The sequence below is a fragment of the Monodelphis domestica genome, chromosome 1, assembly GCF_027887165.1.
Source record: "Monodelphis domestica isolate mMonDom1 chromosome 1, mMonDom1.pri, whole genome shotgun sequence".
NCBI classification, from domain to species: Eukaryota; Metazoa; Chordata; class Mammalia; order Didelphimorphia; family Didelphidae; genus Monodelphis; species Monodelphis domestica.
Window position 1 is genome coordinate 165,924,941 of NC_077227.1, and position 20,306 is coordinate 165,945,246.

The window sequence follows — 20,306 nt, forward strand, 5'->3', positions numbered from 1 at the left end:
TAACAGGGTAAAAACAAAAAAAACAAACAAAAAAATACATGCCTATAGTGGTAAAACTCCAACTAATGACAGGGAAAGCAAATTATTCCATTTTTATTTTGCTTCTCTCTTCATCTATAAGGAAATGACCTTTAAGTTTGGAGTAAAATAAATATCCAAGATTCAAAGGAAAAAAAAATAGTAGGTACAGGATGCAGGAGAACTGACTTAAAAAGACCAGTCCTTCTAGCTAATCACATACTTAAAAGAAGTCAAGAATATGAAGTGAGGGGGAAAAGAAAACTAATGCAAAGGTAGGCTGCATTAATAAAAATTAAAATATACCAATCAAATAGTGACTAGCCCATGAAAAAGGGCAGCAGCAAAGTATACAGCATCTAGTAGAGGATAAATAAGATGATGAGGGATCTGGAAACTTCATCACATGAGGAATTGCTGAGGAGTCAACAATTATTTAGCCTAGAGAAAAAAGGTCCAAAAGGAACATTAACTACCGACAAGTTTTTGAAGGACTGGTAAATGCTTCTTGATTGAATGGAGATAAAATAGTACAAGGGAAAGAACACTGATTAGCGTCATAGGATCCGAGTTTAAATTCTATATCTGATAATACTCAGGCAAATACTGTACCCTCTCAGCCTCATTTCCTCATCTGTCTAAAGAGGAGGTTAGGCTAGTTGGTCTCTGAGTTCTAGAGCTAAAAATTCTATGACCTTATGATTATCACTGACAAGAAAGAGGAGATTTTTTTCAGTCTGGCTCCAAAGGAATACACTAGATACAATGGGCAGAAATTTCAGAAAGGCAAATTTTGGTTCAATATATAAAATAACTTCATAAATGTAACAGGGTACTCTCACAGCCTCAGCGTGATACAATGGATATCTGGACTTTGGAGAGTTCAGTTTTTTAATAACTTTTTCAGGTCTACTTACTGAATAGTGATGAAGAAAAGCTTTTTGATTGGCTTCTGAGCTAGAATTGAGTATGCATAAAAGAGGCTCCAACAAGTAGATTTTGCTCTCTTTCCTGATGGTGAACAAGGAAAGTGCTGTTATAAGTTTCTGAGTAGAGAAATGTAGTAGCAGTGGCCTTCTACTGACAGCTGCCCAAATCCCCAATCAGGTCAACATGGGGCCCCTATTTATTGGTTCTTTTCTGCTCTTGGGTGAATGAGTATTGACGATAGAATGGAACGCTCTACAATCTCATATCTTAAAATGTTCTTAAAATGCCAGTAGGACTTTATTGTAGTTTACCATCAGCACAACCCAAAGTAGTAACTTATGGGACACAGACCAGCAGTAAATTAGACCTGCTAGTCAAAATACCATTTTCTGCTGCAACTTCATTTATTAACCATGTTGCCTTGTAAATATGGTAGAATTAATGCACTATAGCAAGTACTTTAATTTTGAGTCCATTCTCACCAAGGTCCAAAGTGGTTAGGAGTAAAGCACACCTTTATATCAGAAGGATATTTTGGACTTCTATTCTTGCCTATATCTTCTTAATAAATACCCTTTTATGAAAGCTAACTGATGTAAATTGGTTAAATGATATCCAGGCCACTAACCCAGAAGAAATTATTATTTGCAAACCAGATATTCAATAAACAGAGAAGCTGAAAGGAATAACAGTAAATTGGTTGTTTAAAATTTTTCTCTCTGAATTAGGAAAAACTAATCTTAGAAGCTTATATAGACCAGAATCAAAGACATGTTTTTCTCCAGTTTTTCCTCTACCTTCTTTTTTTCAAATTGGAAAAAATAATAATATGAATAGGGAAAAAATGGTTGTCTTTCCTTGAAATTATAAAGGGACTTAACTCTCAGGAGAAAGCTAACACAAACTAATAATCTGCCATTAACAATTCTAAGTACAACTCAGAAAAGGAGTAAAAGGCACAGTAGTACTTGCATCATGGGGCAACCAGCTGGCTTACTGAATAGAGACTCAAGTCTGGAGACAGGAGGTTCTGGGTTCAAATCTGCCCTCAGATACTTCCTAGCTCAGTAACCCTGGGCAAGTCACAACCCCAACTGCCTAGCCCTTATTGCTCTTCTGCCTTGGAAGAGATCCCAGTATTGATTCAAAGGCAAAAGGTAAGGGTTTAAAAAAAAGATACATTCATAACAGACTTTTTCCTAATCGTGTTTTATTTCCTTATGATTTTCTTATGTTATTATTTTGAATAGTAAAATTTCATGTAAAGAATTTAACTGGATCATATGCTGATCTATTCTCTTATCTGTTTTTGCCTGAGATAAGGCTAAACATTCAGTCTATGTAGCCCAAGTCCCATAAGGATGGGCTTGAGAACCCAAACCAATTAAATTATGACAAATATCAGAGTCCTTTTAAAGTCAGAATCAGGTTGAAACAAGGAAACAAGGAATGCATATAATAAATACAAATAATAAAAGTGGTTTCCATGTGTATAGGAATGATCTTATTACATTAAAAAATGACTTCTGCTTAGTCATGATCTTTTTCTTCTGAAAGTCCTCATGAAAAAGAAAGGCTGAATTCTGAAGAAAAAAAGCAACAAATTTTTTTTAATGACTTTAGTAGAAATGAAGGTCATAAAGAGTCCATCTGATGAGAAAGTTTACCAGGAGACTTTGATTATAAGTTCTAGACTCATGTAGAATTTTGAGAATATGAATTGATCACTGACACAGTATCATAAGAAATCAATGTAACATTTGTATTCCACGTTCTTCCAAAATGATATGAATCCTCTTAAAGATTAAAACATTATCCTTAAAGGAAATAAAGGAAATAGATGTTTTCAAGCACTAGTCTGCCAAAAATCTACTATGTGCCAGGCACTGTGCTACATATTTAGTTACAAAGAAAAGCCAAAAAACAGACCCTACTCCCAAGAAGCCTACAGTCTAACAGGGGAAATGTCAGGCAAAGAGCAATACTTGGGTTATAAATATATATAAGGAATGAGAGGCAGAATAAAACAGATGAAATAGCACTGGATTTGGAACTTAGGTACCAGAGTTCTTATCCTACCTCTGGCACTTACTACAGATTTAATCTAATCACTCTACCTCTCTATTCTTCATTTTCCTCATCAGTAAAATGAGAAAGTTTGATTAGATGATCTAAGGTCCCTTCAAGGTCTAACTCTATAATTCTATCATCCCAGGTATTACTACTTGCATGCTCTTTGGTATAATTTTCTCTAAAGGAAATGAATATTCATATTATCTTAAATTAATTGATATCAGTCAAAATTCTAAAGCAATCAAAAGCCAAAAAAAGTAATATCTGAATAAATGAAATTCTTTTAAAAACTTTTCAATTGGTAGCATATTGCTCTTAGATTTCAACAAATGAATTTTTTTTCCTGGAAAAGAATTATTTGCTTTAGCACAGCACATATGTAGCCCTGTGTGTGAATGTCAGGTTTCCTATTCTATTTAAATTCTATTGCTTGAGAAAGGAAATGTAAGTTATATTGCAAAGTATTAATTTTCCTCATTTAAATAGTAGAACAGCATATACTTTGAGAGTATCCCCATTTCCACATCATTACATTGTTAATGTCAAAGTCAAAACTGCCAAAAGAATTTTATTTCACTAGTCTTTATACTCATATCCACATTAGCATTACAAGGAGCCTTTATTTTCTAGCCTACTTACAGAGAACTCCATCAATCAGTTAAAAGAAAATTTCTTAAAGAAAAGAAAAACACAGAACCTAAGAAGAAATACAATGCATTTATAGCAGACAGTTCTTATTGGCAAATAAATCTATTACAAGTGAAAGTGGAGATGAGATAAAAAATGATTTCCAAAATCAAACAAAAAAAATTTAGAAATGATTCATAACCACCGAAATGTCCATTTATTAACTGGAATTTTTGTTAAAGGACCAGGACAATTTAGTGCCACCCAAGTAACTATTCCATTGAATAGACCTATATATCTTTTGCCCTTTGTGGTTAAACTCCCTTAGAAGACTGTCTACAAAAGGTATGCCCACTCTCTCTCCTTTCACTCTGAACCTCTTACAACACAGCTTCTAAACTCATCGTTCCACCATAACTTCTCTCACCAAAGATACCAATGGTCTTTTAATTGCCAAATCCAGTGACCTTTTCTCAATTCTCATTTTTCTTGACCTCTCCTGCAGCCTTTGATACCAATGATCACCCTTTATTCCTTGATGTTCTCTTCTCTCTAAGTCTTAGTATACAGCAGTCTCTCCTTATTCTCCTCCTAAAATGCCACTCCTTAGTTTCTTTTTATGGACCCTTATTCAAAACACAGCCTCTAGTCATAGGTTTCCCAAAGGGCTCTATTCTGTATTTCCCCCTCTTCTCCTTCTATACTACTTCACTTGGTGATTTCACATTGGTTCCCAAGAATTTAACTGCCATCTCTATGCTGATGACTCTCACACCTACCTATCCCACCCTAATCTCTCTGCTGACCTCCAGTTCTGCACCTTCGGCTGCTTTTTAGCACATCCCAAACTAGATGTCCAGTAGACATCTTAAATTCAACATGTTCAAAACTGAACTCATTTTCTTTCTCCCTGAATCCTTCCCATCACTACAACTTTCATTAGAGGGCAACACAATGCTCCCGGGCCCTTAGACACTCCACTCAGGAGCCATCCTTGATGCCTTACTACCTCTCACTCCCCATCTCCAATCTGTTGCCAAAGCTTATCAATTTCACTTTGCAATTTGCCCCTTTCTTTCATGTGACTGTCACCATTCCTGCCAGGCTCTCATCACCCCATACCTGGCCTACCACAACAACCTGCCTCAAGTATCTCCACACACAAATCTATCTTCCATTCAGCCACTAAAGTGATTTTCCAAAAGTACAAGTCCAACCATGTCACTGCCTCCTACTCAGGAAACTCCAGAGGTTCCCTTTTGTCTCTAAAATCAAATACAAAATACTATTTGGAATTCAAAGTCCTCCATAACCTAGCCCCTCCTACATTTCCAGGCTTCTTACACCTTACTCCCCCCACACTTACTCTTCAATCAAGTAACACTGGATTCCTGACTGGTCCATAAATAAAACATTCCTTCTCTGATTACTCACCATGTTTGGAATACTCTTTTCCTAATCTACTTCTTATTTCCCTGGATTCCTTGAAGCCCCAATTAAAATCCCATCTTCTATAAGAAACCTTCCCCAACCCCACTTAGCTCTAACGCTTTCCCTCTCTTATTTCCTATTTATCCTATATATAGCTTTTTTTGCTTGTTGTCTTTCCCATTAGACTGTGAGCTCCTTGAGAGTAAGGAGTCTTCTGTCTCTTCTTATATCCTCAGACTCAAAACAGTTCTTGGCACATAGTAGACACTTAATAATTGTTTAATTACTAAACAGGCCTTCCTCTAGGTTTTGGAGATATTTTGAATATACTCAAAGTTCTACATTAATCTATTGCCAGACCAATAAAAGGGGGAGCCTATACATCAGTTAAGAAATCTCAAAGGGACTGAGGAAATCTTCAGGAACACAAACAGAATTCCAATCAAGTTAACTATTTCTTACTCCCATCCTGTGTAATCAACCCATAGTAGTGCACTAGAAACAATGTCATATTGGATTTTATGTTTCTTAAAAATTATATAATATGAAATATATTTTAAAATATCTGGTTACTAAAATAAATATATCTCACACCTGAGGCCTTACCTTGCTACTCTTCCCCGAAGATCTCCCAAACCAGAGAGTTGGCGCATCTCCAGACTCTTTAAGGCAGAATTTGTTCCATAGCTAATGTTATCCCTGGCACGTATCTGTTCTTGTAGGACCTATATAGAACAACAAAAAATATCAACAAAGTCACTTGGACTTGCCTGGAAGAAAACAGTTTTAAACTTCCTGCATGGATAGAAACATTTTCTCATCAATTACAAGAGGATCCATTTAAAGCAGCAACCTGATATAAAATTACATTTTTTAGGATCATGGTATTTTTGAGCTTCAAAATATCTCAAGAATCACTTCCCCCACTATCCCCATTTCACAGATGAAAAAACTGAAAACAAGAGGTAAAAGTGGCTTGTTCCAGATCATCCAGAGAATTGGTGAAAGATCCCAAAGCAGAACCCAATTCTTCTGACTTTTAATCCAGTGGTCCTGCCCAGCTTCACATGGAGCAATCTTCTACAACCTAATAGTTGTAACCCTAAGAGAAGAGTTTAAATAAGCATTTTTCCCATAAAGTCATTTTTCACAGTATTCTTATGAGGACTCAAGAGTTAGCTAGCTTCATGGATAGACATAAGTTAAGCTTAACGCAGCATTTTATCTTAGATATGAAATGTAGTGTGTATCAAGGAGACTTCATAAAAAGAAAAAAAAAACAAGAACATAAACAGTGTATATGTTGGAAAAGGTGTTAGATACAATGTTATGTTGGAAAAATCACCCAGAAAAACTTTGTAAATATTTTGAGGAATTCACCATATAAAGTTATCAACCAGTTGAAATCAATCTTGGAAGAAGTATATTAAGTGGTACACAACAGAAAAAGTATTTATTTAAATTTAATATAAACAACACAGAGACATTTGAGGATACCGTACTATCTATTTGGTGATCCCAGGAAATTCTCTCCCACCCCTAGTTATTTAAATTTGTATGTACCCCTTAACCACCAAATATCAATGCAAAATCTCTATACACAATCTTGTTTAAACCAAAACAAAGTTATTTCAGCTGAACATAAAGAAGGATGTCTTGACCATCAAGTAATAAAATACTATGACAATTATTATGTCTTTATCTCACAAGATGTTCACAAAGAAAACTCTCTGCTCTAGAAAGAGACAGACCTCTAAGAACCCAACATAGTGAACACAGCCCCAGACTTTGGGTCAGGAAGACCAACTTTCAAACATATCTCTAATGCTTTTTGGTGTAAAAACATAAGCAAGTTCCTATTTCTCACTAAGGCTCAACTAATTGAAGTAAATCCTTCATAGGATTCTGAGAAGTTCAAATGAGATAATACATTTAAAGTGGAAACATATCAATTGTCATATGTCATTATTATTTTTTTTGGCCTAAACTTGTGATTTCATTAATATAAAGAACTCCAGGATAGGAAACCATCTCTTATCAATTTAGGTCAGTAACCCTTCTGCAACTTCTAGTCTTAGAGAGATGCATCAGGCATGGAGTTAACAGATGTCCCCAGGATCACAGAGCCAATACACTGTCAAGAGACTTTTCTGAACCAGAAGTTTGGCAATTTCTTTCTAGTTGCAAAACTGCACATAGGTTTATGTTACCATTCATTTGAAGAAAAACTGTCAATTTGGAGAAAGCCAAAAATTTTAATGTTAAAGTCAAATTGATATAATTATTACTATGCTTTATTTTTTTAATCTAAAGGTTCCTAAATGTTTAGGAAATATTTAGAATTTTGTCTTTTCTTTCATAAGAAATTAAAAGGACAACTTTAAAATGGGATACACTTGTATTTGCATATACCCCATAACTAACCAAACACTGGCCAAAAAAAATCTCTCAGGGAAGGGATACTTGCTTTGGTCCTACTAATTTAAAAATTAATTCTTTCCCCTTTTTCTTCCCTCACTTCAATGATACATATTCTATAGTCTTGTCACTAAGTAGGACTCTTCTGAACAGATGCAAATTCAAAGAAATTTGTTCAAGAATAGGCCTTAATATGTAAATGTGCTCTGCTTTGTTTTTAAAGTGATAGAAATAAGCATTTGAATTGTAGTTTGAATTATAAACATTTTTAAATGAGCAACATATATGCATACACACAATTACATATATATATGAATATATAGGCCAACCATAGAATCAAATTGGATAAACCAGAATTTGGGTAAGTATAATCTATATTCTACATTGAACTTGTACTGATCTAAAATTCAGATGGAAACAATGAAAAACAAAGACATATGTAGATATAGATATAGAAATAGATATGTATACCATAGCTGCATAATGATATTATATATCTCACTGTCTATAATAGGCAGGGACCTTGCCTTCTACATTTTTTTTTAAACCCTTACCCTCTGTCTTGGAGCCAATACTGTGTATTGGCTCCAAGGCAGAAGAGTGGTAAGGGCTAGGCAATGGGGGTCAAGTGACTTGCCCAGGGTCACACAGCTGGGAAGTGGCTGAGGCCACAAGTTCTATGAAATCTACTGGCACCCTTTCTACATCATTTATCAAACTCAAGGTCATTTTCCTTTCTCCTGTGCTGTCAGTATTGTCTTCCTTTCTAATCTATTCTCCATCTCCAACATGTTGAAAATGTCTCTGAAATCATCCACAAAATTCATCATCCTCCTTAACAACTTACCTTTTCTACCCCCATTTCAGTTCCAAACTTACTTCTCCTAAGAAAGGACCATTTTTTTAATCTTCATATTCCCAAAATGCAGCACCATACTTTACATAGAATTATTTAATAAAATTGCTGAAATGAACTGAATTGGCATCTTGGATTTTATAAATGCCAAGATAATACAGTTTGAAATTCCACTTTGTGATCACATTGTACTAACCTTTATCATCTCTCTCACTCCACAAAATTAAGGATTTACTCTTATCATGAACTTCAGTCTCTTCACACATCTCTATTCTTTGAGCCTACATGCCCCACCTTGATTTCCCTTTCCTCTAATCTCATCTTGACCACATGACTAGGCATTTCAATGGTTCACCAGCCATAATCTTTGAATCCTTCAGATGGACCATCTAACATTTCCAAGCTGTAAATTCTAGTTCTCAACTAATCTTCACCTTCTAATTTCTTTTTTTCCTTTTCAAGGAGTGATGAGTATCACTGGAGAAAGTCACAAAATCAAGTTAATTTCATCCTTAATGAATTCAGACACTTGGGTCCAGTGGGGCCCAAGCTGCTATTCAAAAGTCTTTCAACTCTACCTTGATGTAACTCTCCAACTTTTCCTTTCTTTCAATATACCAAAAAATTGCCTCAATTTCCCTCCTGTTCCCATTTTGACTAATAAATTGCTATCAGTCCTTCAAATACTAAGTCAAGTGCCATCTCTATCAGGAAATCTTCCCCACTTTCCCCTAAATAGATGTCTTTCTCTCTCTAACCTCGTGTACTATTCTCAGCATCTGTTTTACTATTTTCCTACCAGATTCTAAGTTCTGAAAGAGAGGGACAATGACCTATCTAAACTGCATTTCCCTCCAGATACCTCCCCCAACCTTCTAGATAGACAGAAAGTGCTTTCACAAATGTGCATTGTGTTGTATTGTTCTCAAGATCTCTAGTACTCTGTAGGATGTGGGTAATTAACTATTGTTACTGCTCATATTGTTATATGTCACCACCAACCAGTGAAATTGGTCTTTAATTTGATCCCTTTCATAAAAGAGCAATGGTGGAATAAAGTTCCCAAAGGGAGAGCCAAGTGAATGTAGGTGGCTAGCTTAATAGAAGTAGTCATGGCAGCATGTCACAATTATCTCTTATTACTCCAGTGTCTTTTCCTTTTTCAAATCACCAAGAAAATAAAAATGAAAATAAGAGAAACACATAAGCAAACACAGAAGAACAGCCTATTTAAGAAGTCCTGCCTTTATAAAGTTGGATAAAGGAAAAGCCAGAAATTTATTCTGGCAAAATTACCAGAAGACAAAAATACAAATTAAGGCTCAGACTCTACTAGTCCTAATACTGTATGAAAGAGAATCTTTTATTAGGATGTGCTTTAGTTCATGTATAAACAAATAATAAAATAACTTCTAATAGATGTGTAGCCAAACAAGGTTTCATCAGTATTTAAAAAAAGAAAACTTAAATAAGTCTATTATAGGATGCTTGGTATTTTTACTGGAAACTCTGTGAAAGAAGAAAGTTCTTAAAGTCAAGCCAGTGGCAGGTTCAAATAAATTAAACACTGGTAAAGATCTTTGTAAATGTTAAAAGTATAAAATAAATGTCAGCAATTATCATCATTATTATTTTTTAAAAATCTGCTGGGGAATATTCAATGTATAAGCTAATCATCAACAATCAAATGAGGAAAAAAAAACAGGTCTAAATTATCCCCAAAAGAAAAACCAGCAAACACAGGAATACAATTTTATAAGTAAACTGGTGACAAAAGCTGCTGACATTTTAAAAACTTTTTTTCAATGTATTTTTTTTTAATTTTGAGTTCCAAATTCTCTCCCTCCCTCCTGGCCTTTCCCCACCATACCCACTAAGAAGGCAAGAAATGTGATATAAATAAAAATGTAAAATCATGAAAAACATATTATGAGCCACATTAAAAAAAGAAAAGAAAAAGTGAAAAAATTATACTTGACTGTATAGTCATCAATTCTCTCTAGAAGTGGATAGGATTTTTCATGATAAATCCTTCAGTATTTGGATCACTGTATAATCAGTGAAGTTAAGTCATTCACAGTTGATCATTGTCCAGTATGTTCTTATTGTATATAATGTTCTAGTTCTACTCACTTCACTTTGCATCAGTTCATATACCTTTTTTTAATTTTTTGAAACCATCCTGCTTGTCACTTCTTATATAGTATAATAGTATTACATCACAACAATATACTACTTGTCCAACCATTCCCCAATTTCCAATTCTTTGCCATCACAAAAAGAATTTCTATGTATATTTTTTTGTACAAAGAGTTTCTATTCGTTTTTTGTTGATGTCTTTGGGATACACACCTAATAGTGGTATTACGGGGTTGTATGCACAGTTTTATAACCATTTGGGCATAGTTTCAAATTGTTCTTCAGAATAGTTGGACTAGCTCACAACTCCAATATTTCATTAGTGTTCCATTTTCCCATGTTTACTACAACATATCATTTTCTTTTCAGTCGTATTAACCAATCTGATATGAGTGAGGTAGTACCTCAGGACCCAGGTCCTTAGCTCAAGGTTGAGGCCCTCTGGCTAAAGGCCAATTATCCCTGCCTGGGTTGAGCCCGGGCCAGAGCAAAATACTTAGTGTGTAGGCTAGATATCTTACCCTATTTTCTTACTATCACTCTTTCTATATTTTATAAATAAAGTGTTAAAATAAATCTCTTTGGAATTTGACTAAATTCCTGGAAACCCTACTCCTGAATAATCTAGTCCAACCTTTTATATTAACCCCTTGCATTTCTACCCCTTACAATATATATGTGTATATATATATATGTATACACATATATATAAAATCATTCAACATCTATTTCCATATTATTCATTTTTGGAATAATCTTTTAAAACCAAAACCCCAAATCATATACCCATATAGACAAGTGATAAAACATATTTTCTTCTGGATTTCTACTCCCAAAATTCTTTCTCTACATGTGGATAGCATTCTTTCTCATAAATCCCTCAGAATTGTCATAAATAATTACACTGCTATTAGTAGCAAAGTCAATTACTTTTGATTGTCCCACAATGTTTCAGTCAAGTATTTTTTCTTATGACTATATACAGTTTTGATTTCATCTCCTGAAAACTAACTACTGATAACTTTTGACCATTTATCAATTAGAGAATGAACCATATTTCTATTAATGACTCAGTTCTCTTTATATATTTGAGAAATGAGGCCCTTCTCAGAGAAACTTGCTATAAAAATTTTTCCCAGTTTTTGCTTTCTTTCTACTCTTGATTACATTGGTTTTTTTGTTTGGGCAAAATCTTTTATAATTTCATTTTGATGAAATTATCCATTTTATTTCTCATGATCATCCCTATCTTATATCTCATCGCAAATTCTTCCCTAATTCACAGATCCAACAAATTTTCCATGCACCCTGATTTTCTTATCCTTTATGTGTATATCTTGTATTCATTTTAAACTTATTGTGGTGTATAGTATAAAATGTTGGTCTATAACTAGTCTTTGCCATACTGATACCCAGTTTTCTTATCAATTCTTGCCAAACAATGAATTCTTATCCCAAAAGGTTGGATCTTTGGGTTTATCAAACACTAGATTACTGTGGTCATTTACTATTACGTATTGAATACCTAATCAATTTCACTGATCCATCACTCTATTTCTTAGTACCAGATTATTTTCATAATTAACACTATATGATACAGCTTGAAATCTAGTACTGGCAGGCCACCTTCCTTCACATTTTTTACACTGACTCCCTTGATATTGACCTTTTGTTCTGTCAGATGAATTTTATTATTTTTTCTAGCTCTACAAAGTAATTATTAATAGTTTGATTGGCATAGCACTGAATATATAAATTAATTTAAGTATAATTGTCATTTTTATTATATTGGCTCAGTCTGTACATGCGCAATTGTTCTATTGTTTAAATCTATCTTTGTGTAAAAAGGGTTTTATAATTATGTTCATATAGTTCCCTCAGGTTGTCTTGGCAGATAGACTCCCAAGTATTTTATATTGCCTATAGTTATTTTAAATGAAATTTCTCTATCTTTTGATGGTAATATATAGAAATGCTGATGATTTATGTGGGTTTATTTTATGTCTTGCAACTTTGATAAAGTTGTTGTTTCTACCAGTTTTTAATTCTTTTGGATTCTCTAAGTATACCATAATATCATCTGCAATTTGTTTCCTCATTGCCTATTCTAATTATTTCAATTTCTTTTTTTTGCCTTACTGTGGTAGCTAGCATTTCTAGTACAATATTGAATAGTGTTGGTGATAATGCACATCTTTGCTTGACTCCTGATCTTACTGGGAAAGTTTCTAGCTTATCCTCTAGCTCTGAAGGTCAGAACTACTCTTGTTGCTTGCTGTCTACTGCTAAGATTTTGGAATTGACAAAGATAGCATAGATATAACTTAGACAGGAACAGGAGAAACCCTCCAACAGCTGTGAGGCCTGGCCTCAGCTCCAAAACTGAGAAAGACTCCAACATTATTTACGGACATCCCTCTTCCCTTTTCCCTGATGCCTCTCCAATCCGAAATGGTTATTAAAATTTATCTTATTTGAATATCACAGTCAGATAAGTAGACTATCTTTTCTGGGGCATAGAGGGAGCTGAACTTCAGTTCAGTCATCAAATTACAAATGGTCCCTATCTGCTGGGCGACCAAAGTCGGGGGAAAGGCTTGTCCCTCAGGAGGGTCCATGTTTAGCCTGCTCTGGGGCAACTTCAGCAGACATCCAGCGAAAAGACATCCCCTCAGGCTATCATAAGTGGCTCATTTTTCGGACACCCCATTTGATCAAAAGCAGCCTCTCGGCAGGGGGCATCTCTCTCCCTTGCCTCACTGGCAGCCATATTCCCTCTCTCCCTTCAACTCCTCCATTCCCTGCCAAACCTTACTTATCCCCTGTTTTTCAATCCCCCCATCTTTCCTTTTAAATAGAAAGAACAAGCCTGGATATAATACTACAGGAAATTATTCAGGAAAACTGTCCCAATATACTAGAACAAGAGGGGAAAGTGGAGATTGAAAGAATCCACAGATCACCTCCTGTATTTAATCCCCAACTGACAACACCCAGGAATGTTATAGCCAAATTCAAAAACTATCAGACAAAAGAAAAGATATTACAAGCTGCCAAGAAGAAGCCATTCAGATACCATGGAAACATAGTGAGGATAACACAGGATCTTGCTGCATCCACACTGAAGGACCGAAAGGCATGGGAATATGATATTCCAGAAAGCAAAGGAACTAGGTCTACAACCAAGAATCAAATACCCATCAAAACTGACTATATTCTTACAGAGGAAAGCATGGTCATTCAACACAATAGAAGAATTCCAAGCATTCGTAAAGAAAAGACCAGACCTATACAGAAAATTTGATGTCCAAGCACAGAACTCAAGAGAATCATCAAAAGGTAATTTAAGAAGAGGGGGAAAAGAAAAACAAAACAAAAAAAATTTTTTAAGAGACTCAATAAGTTAAAATGATATCTATCCCTATAAGAAAAGAGGTCATTGGTAACTCTTAAAAACTATTGCTATCACCTGGGCATCTAGAAGAATTACACTTAGAGGGAACAGTGACAAACTGTATAGGATGAAAGGACATGACATAAATATGTATATAGATATATGCATGCATAAATACATATGTGTGTGTGTGTATGTGTGTGTGTGTGTATACACACAACCAGAGCTAAAAAAAAAAAGAGGTTAATACTAAAAGAAATAGGAAAAGAAACAAATGGGGGTAAATTTATATGTCACAAAGAAACTCATGGCGGGAGGGGGAGAACATCGATACACTGGAAGGGTAAAGAGGTTGGTGATAGGAAATACTCAACTCTTACGTGCTTTGAAACAGACCCAAAGAGGGAAGAAAAATCCAATCCATTGGGGCAGTGTAAACCTCAAAATTTCTTATTCTTATAAATGTTGGAAATTTCACCATTGGGAAATTTCATACTTGAAAAATTTCCTATTGATAGTGGGTCTTGACTATTGGAATGTGAACCCCATTGGCATGGGAGGTTCCTTCTCCTTCCTTCTTAAGATTACTTTAGGACAGAAACCCTTTGCTGAACAATGGAAAGGACTTTGACCTATGCTTAAGCATAGAACAGGAATTTCTTTGAGTCATGATTGATTTTAGAATTGATACAATGGAGATACTTGGAATCAATCTCCACCCTATTCAGTCAGGATTGAGTAAGGGCTGCAGCCTAGATAAAAATTTAATTATTTCAATCTCTACCCTACTCAGGTTAACAGGATTTAGAAAGGGCTGTAGCAAAGGATCAAAGATTTAATTATTTGAAAATATGACCAAGGAATATCACACAATGATGGTGTCGGGGTGGGGGGGGGGGGGGGCTGGGGCACAGGAATCAGAGGATACAACCTTTGATTTCCCAGACCCTAATGTCCTACTACCCGTTGTCCCTATCCACTGCCCTCCCCATACTAATGAACCCCATGTTACCTTAAAGGTGGGTAACACCTATTATGATTGTCTATTAGACACCGGAGCTTCCTGGTCTGTATTAAAGAGAACACCTGATTTACAATGTTATTCTATTGGCTCAGAGAATGTAATGGGAGTATCAGGAATAACCCAAAGAGTTAAAAGACTTCCTCCTAGAATGGTGTCTGTAGGACCCCTAGAGGTACAACACTCCTTCCTTTTGATGCCTGACTCCCCTTTAAATTTGCTGGGGAGGGACCTTCAGCGCAAGCTTCTCAGAGCACACCGCAACCACTCCAGCAAACTCCTCAACCACCTCCTCCAGTCTTCAGACCCCCCTATCCTTAAGGAAACCATCCAAGTTCCCTCCCCTCAGTCCTCACATCTACCAATCACCTGTCCATCAATTTCCCTGTGCCAATGGAGGCTCTAGCTTAACCCAGGACCGCCCAGAGGTCTTCTGGCTTTGCACATGTCTGTTGAAGGTCATATTTTCAAATAATTAAATCTTTGATCCTTTGCTACAGCCCTTTCTAAATCCTGTTAACCTGAGTAGGGTAGAGATTGAAATAATTAAATTTTTATCTAGGCTGCAGCCCTTACTCAATCCTGTTAGGACTGAATAGGGTGGAGATTGATTCCAAGTATCTCCATTGTATCAATTCTAAAATCAATCATGACTCAAAGAAATTCCTGTTCTATGCTTAAGCATAGGTCAAAGTCCTTTCCATTGTTCAGCAAAGGGTTTCTGTCCTAAAGTAATCTTAAGAAGGAAGGAGAAGGAACCTCCCATGCCAATGGGGTTCACATTCCAATAGTCAAGACCCACTATCAATAGGAAATTTTTCAAGTATGAAATTTCCCAATGGTGAAATTTCCAACATTTATAAGAATAAGAAATTTTGAGGTTTACAGCAGAGAATAGATTTGCTCCCTATAGGGGAGTAGAAGGGTAAAAAATGGACTCGTGGGGAGGGAAGCAGTACAAGGGAGGGAGACAGTGGGGAGTCAATTTTAAAAAGACTACAGGGGAAAATAAGCGGAGGGATAAGAAGAGAGAGGGTAGAAAGGGAAGTAAAATAAGGGTTGGAACTAGGGGGACTGATTATAAACAAACATTGGTGTAGAAGGAAATAGTGAAAGAAGAAAAGGCAGGAACAGGAGTAGAAATAAAAATGCTGGGAAATACACAGCTAGTAATCATAACTCTGAATGTGAATGGAATGAACTCACTCATAAAACACAAGCAAATAGCAGAGTGGATTAGAATCCAAAACCCTACCATATGCTGTCTGCAAGAAACACACACGAGGAAGGTAGATACTCATAGGGTGAAAGTATAAGGATGGAGCCAAATCTATTGGGCATCAACTGTGTAAATCTTGAAATTTCTCAGACTTGTGAATGTTAAAAATTTCCACATTGAGGAATCCTCAATTGGAACAAATTCCCTACTGGAAACATTCCCCATTTTGATGTGAGAACTCAACAGGATCAAAAATGGGAGGACCTCTACTCCACCCGAACTTAAGACTGCTTTAGGGGAGCAAACTCCTTGCTATGGGAGGACCTCTACTCCACCCATACTTAAGACTACTTTAGGGGAAAAAACTCCTTGCTAAACAATGAAAGTACTTGGACCCATGCTTATGATAAGGCAGGGAGTTCTTTGAGCCATGCCTGTTTTTAGAATTGATACAATGGGATGCTAGGTACCTAAAAAGGTCGGGCAAGTTTTCTCTTAATGAGATTAGTAGACTCAGCTGTGTTTTCTCTGGTTCAGACTTACTGAGGGGATTAGTCGACAGAGCAGCAGTTTCTCTGGTTCAGACTTACTGAGGAGCAGGAATTCAGATGGGCTGTCCTTTAGGAAACATCTACGGTGATTGGTAGATGGAAGAACTTAGGGGAGGTGACATAGGAAAAAAACCCCTATATAAGAAAAGGTATCTCTTGAGCAAAGGAGATTCCTTAGATCCTTGGAGGTTTGGAGAGGCTTGGAGATCCCTGGAGATAGATTCCTTGGAGATAGATCCTTGGAGATAGATCCTTTTGGAGGAGGCTTTTGAAGGCTTTGAAGGAGATTCTTTTGGAGATCACTTGAGAAGATGCTCTTGGAGGAATTCTCTAAGGAGGTCTCTCAAGGGAGGCTGACTCTGGCTGGAACTCCCTCCCTCTGGGGAGACTCTGTCCCTCTGAATCCCTTACTTGGACAATCTTATGTGAGTGATAACTGACTGGTTTCTCTCTTAAGGCTTAGGCCTGGGTTGGCCAGGCCTGCCCTGGGCCGACCTGTTCTTTTCTCATTAATTCCTTTTCTCTCTCCTTCTCCTTTTCTTTAATTCCTCATTGTATTATTAATTTCTCTATAACACCCAGTTGACTTGGGCATATTCATAATTTGGGAATATATTCCCTGGCGACCACCTTATATTTGATTTAAAAACCAAGACACTGTAGTGAAACATATTTTCTGCGGTCAAATTTACTCACCCTCTCTTATATCTATCACAATTTATATCTTCCACCATTTTAACTCACTACAGTTTACAACATCAACCATTTTAATTATAACAACTGATAAAAAGAAGGCAGGAGTCACAATCATGATATCTGACAAAGCCTAAGTAAAAATAAATCTACTTAAAAGAGATAGGGAAGGTAATTACATTCTGATAAAAGGCAGTATAGACAATGAGGAAATATCAGTACTCAACATGTATGCACCAAAAGGCACAGCATCCAAATTTCTAAAGGAGAAACTAGGGGAGATTAAGGATGAAATAGATAGAAAAACTACACTAGTGGGAGACCTGAACCTTCCTCTATCCAAACTAGATAAATCAAGCAAAAAATAAATAAGAAAGAGGTGGGAGAAGCAAATGAAATCTTAGAAAAATTAGAGTTAGTAGACATGTGGAGAAAAATAAAAAAGGGACAAAAAGGAATACACCTTCTTTTCAGCAGCATATGGTACATTCACAAAAACTGACCATGTATTAGGGCACAAAAACATTGCAAACAAGTACAAAAGGGTAGATATAATAAATGCAACCTTCTACGACCACAATGCAATGAAAATAATAATTAGTAAGGGTACATGGAGAGATAAATCAAAAATTAATTAGAAATTAAACAATATGAGTCTCCAAAACCAGCTAGTTAAAGAACAAATCACAGAAACAATTAATAAATTCATTGAAGAAAATGACAATGGTGAGACATCCTTTCAAAACCTATGGGATGCAGTCAAAGCAGTACTCAGGGGGAAATTTATATCCTTGAGTTCTTATATAAACAAATTAAGAAGGGCAGATTAAGAATTGGGTAAATTAAGAATTGGGCATGCAAATTAAAAAACTAGAAAGTGAACAAATTAAAAATCCTCAGATGAAGACTAAATTAGAGATCCTAAAACTCAAAGGAGAAATCAATAAAATTGAAAGTCAAAGAACTATTGATTTAATAAATAAGACTAAAAGCTGGTACATTGAAAAAACAAATAAAATAGACAAAGTACTAGTCAGTCTAATTAAAAAAAGGAAAGAAAAAAACCAAATTGACAGTATCCAAGATTAAAAGGGAGACCTCACCTCTAATGAAGAGGAAATCAAGGTAATCATTAAAAACTACTATGCCCAATTATATGACAAAAATATGGCAAACTAAGTGATATGGATGAATACTTACAAAAATATAAATTGCCTAGACTAAAAGAAGAAATAAATTACCTAAACAACTCCATATCAGAAAAAAAAATTGAACAAGTCATCAAAGAACTCCCTAAGAAAAAATCCCCAGGTCCAGACGGATTCACAAATGAATTCTATCAAACATTCAAAGAACAGATAACCCCAATACTATACAAACTATTTGACAGAATAAGCCAAGAAAGGGTTCTACCAAATTCTTTTTACGACACAAACATGGTAGTGATCCCAAAGCCAGGCAGGTTAAAAACAGAGAAAGAAAACCATAGGCCAATCTCCCTAATGAATATGAATGCAAAAATCTTAAATAGGATACGAGCAAAAAGACTCCAGCAAGTCATCACAAGGGTTATCCATTATGATCAGGTAGGATTCATACCAGGAATGCAAGGATGGTTCAATATTAGGAAAACCATCCACATAATTGACCATATTAACAAGCAAACCGACAAAAATCACATGATTATCTCAATAGATGTAGAAAAAGCCTTCGATAAAATATAACACATATTCCTATTGAAAACACTAGAAATTATAGGAATAGAAGGGCCTTTCCTGAAAATAATAAACATTATATATCTTAAACCATCAGCAAACATCATCTGCAATGGGGATAAACTCGAAGCCTTCCCAATAAGATCAGGAGTAAAACAAGGATGCCCATTATCACCTTTATTATTTAATATTGTACTAGAAACACTAGCAGTAGCAATTAGAGAAGAAAAAGAAATTGAAGGTATTAAAATTGGCAATGAGGAGACCAAGCTGTCACTCTTTGCGGATGATATGATGATTTACTTAAAGAATCCTAGAGAATCAACCAAAAAGATAGTCAAAATAATCAACAACTTTAGCAAAGTTGCAGGATACAAAATAAACCCGCATAAGTCATCAGCATTTCTATATATCTCCAACCCAGTTCAGCAGCAAGAATTAGAAAGAGAAATTCCATTTAAAGTCACCCGAGACAATATAAAATACTTAGGAATCTATCTGCCGAGACAAACACAGGAACTATATGAACACAACTACAAAACACTCTCCACACAATTAAAACTAGATCTAAACAATTGGAAAAACATTGATTGCTCATGGGTGGGACGAGTTAACATAAAAATGACCATCCTACCCAAACTTATCTCTCTATTTAGTGCCATACCCATTGAACTTCCAAAAAACTTTTTTACTGAATTGGAGAAAACCATAACAAAGTTCATTTGGAAGAACAAAGGATCAAGGATATCCAGGGAAATAATGGAAAAAAAAATACAAAGGAAGGTGGTCTTGCAGTCCCACATCTCAAACTATATTACAAAGCAGTGGTCATCAAAACAATTTGGTACTGGCTAAGAGACAGAAAGAAGGATTGGAATAGACTTGGGGTAAATGACCTCAGCAAGACAGTCTTTGACAAACCCAAAGACCCCAGCTTTTGGGACAAAAATCCACTATTTGATAAAAACTGCTGGGAAAATTGGAAGACAGTGTGGGAGAGATTAGGTTTGGATCAACACCTCACACCCTACACCAAGATAAACTCAGAATGGGTGAATGACTTGAATATAAAGTAGGAAACTATAAGTAAATTAGGTGAACACAGAATAGTATACATGTCAGACCTGTGGGAAGAGAAAGACTTTAAAACCAGCAAGACTTAGAAAGAGTCACAAAATGTCAAATAAATAATTTTGAATACATCAAATTAAAAAGGTTTTG

General features: G+C 35.6%; 1 protein-coding gene across 2 annotated transcripts in view; it reads right to left on the minus strand.

The window, feature by feature from the left end:
• FAM81A (family with sequence similarity 81 member A) overlaps positions 1-20,306 on the minus strand; it is a 79,909-nt gene that overhangs the window by 32,703 nt on the left and 26,900 nt on the right. For both annotated transcript variants that reach the window (XM_007479658.2, XM_007479657.3), the window contains exon 4: positions 5,686-5,804. In XM_007479658.2, coding sequence (XP_007479720.1) covers positions 5,686-5,804 — 119 coding nt within the window. The remainder of the gene's footprint in view (positions 1-5,685; positions 5,805-20,306) is intronic.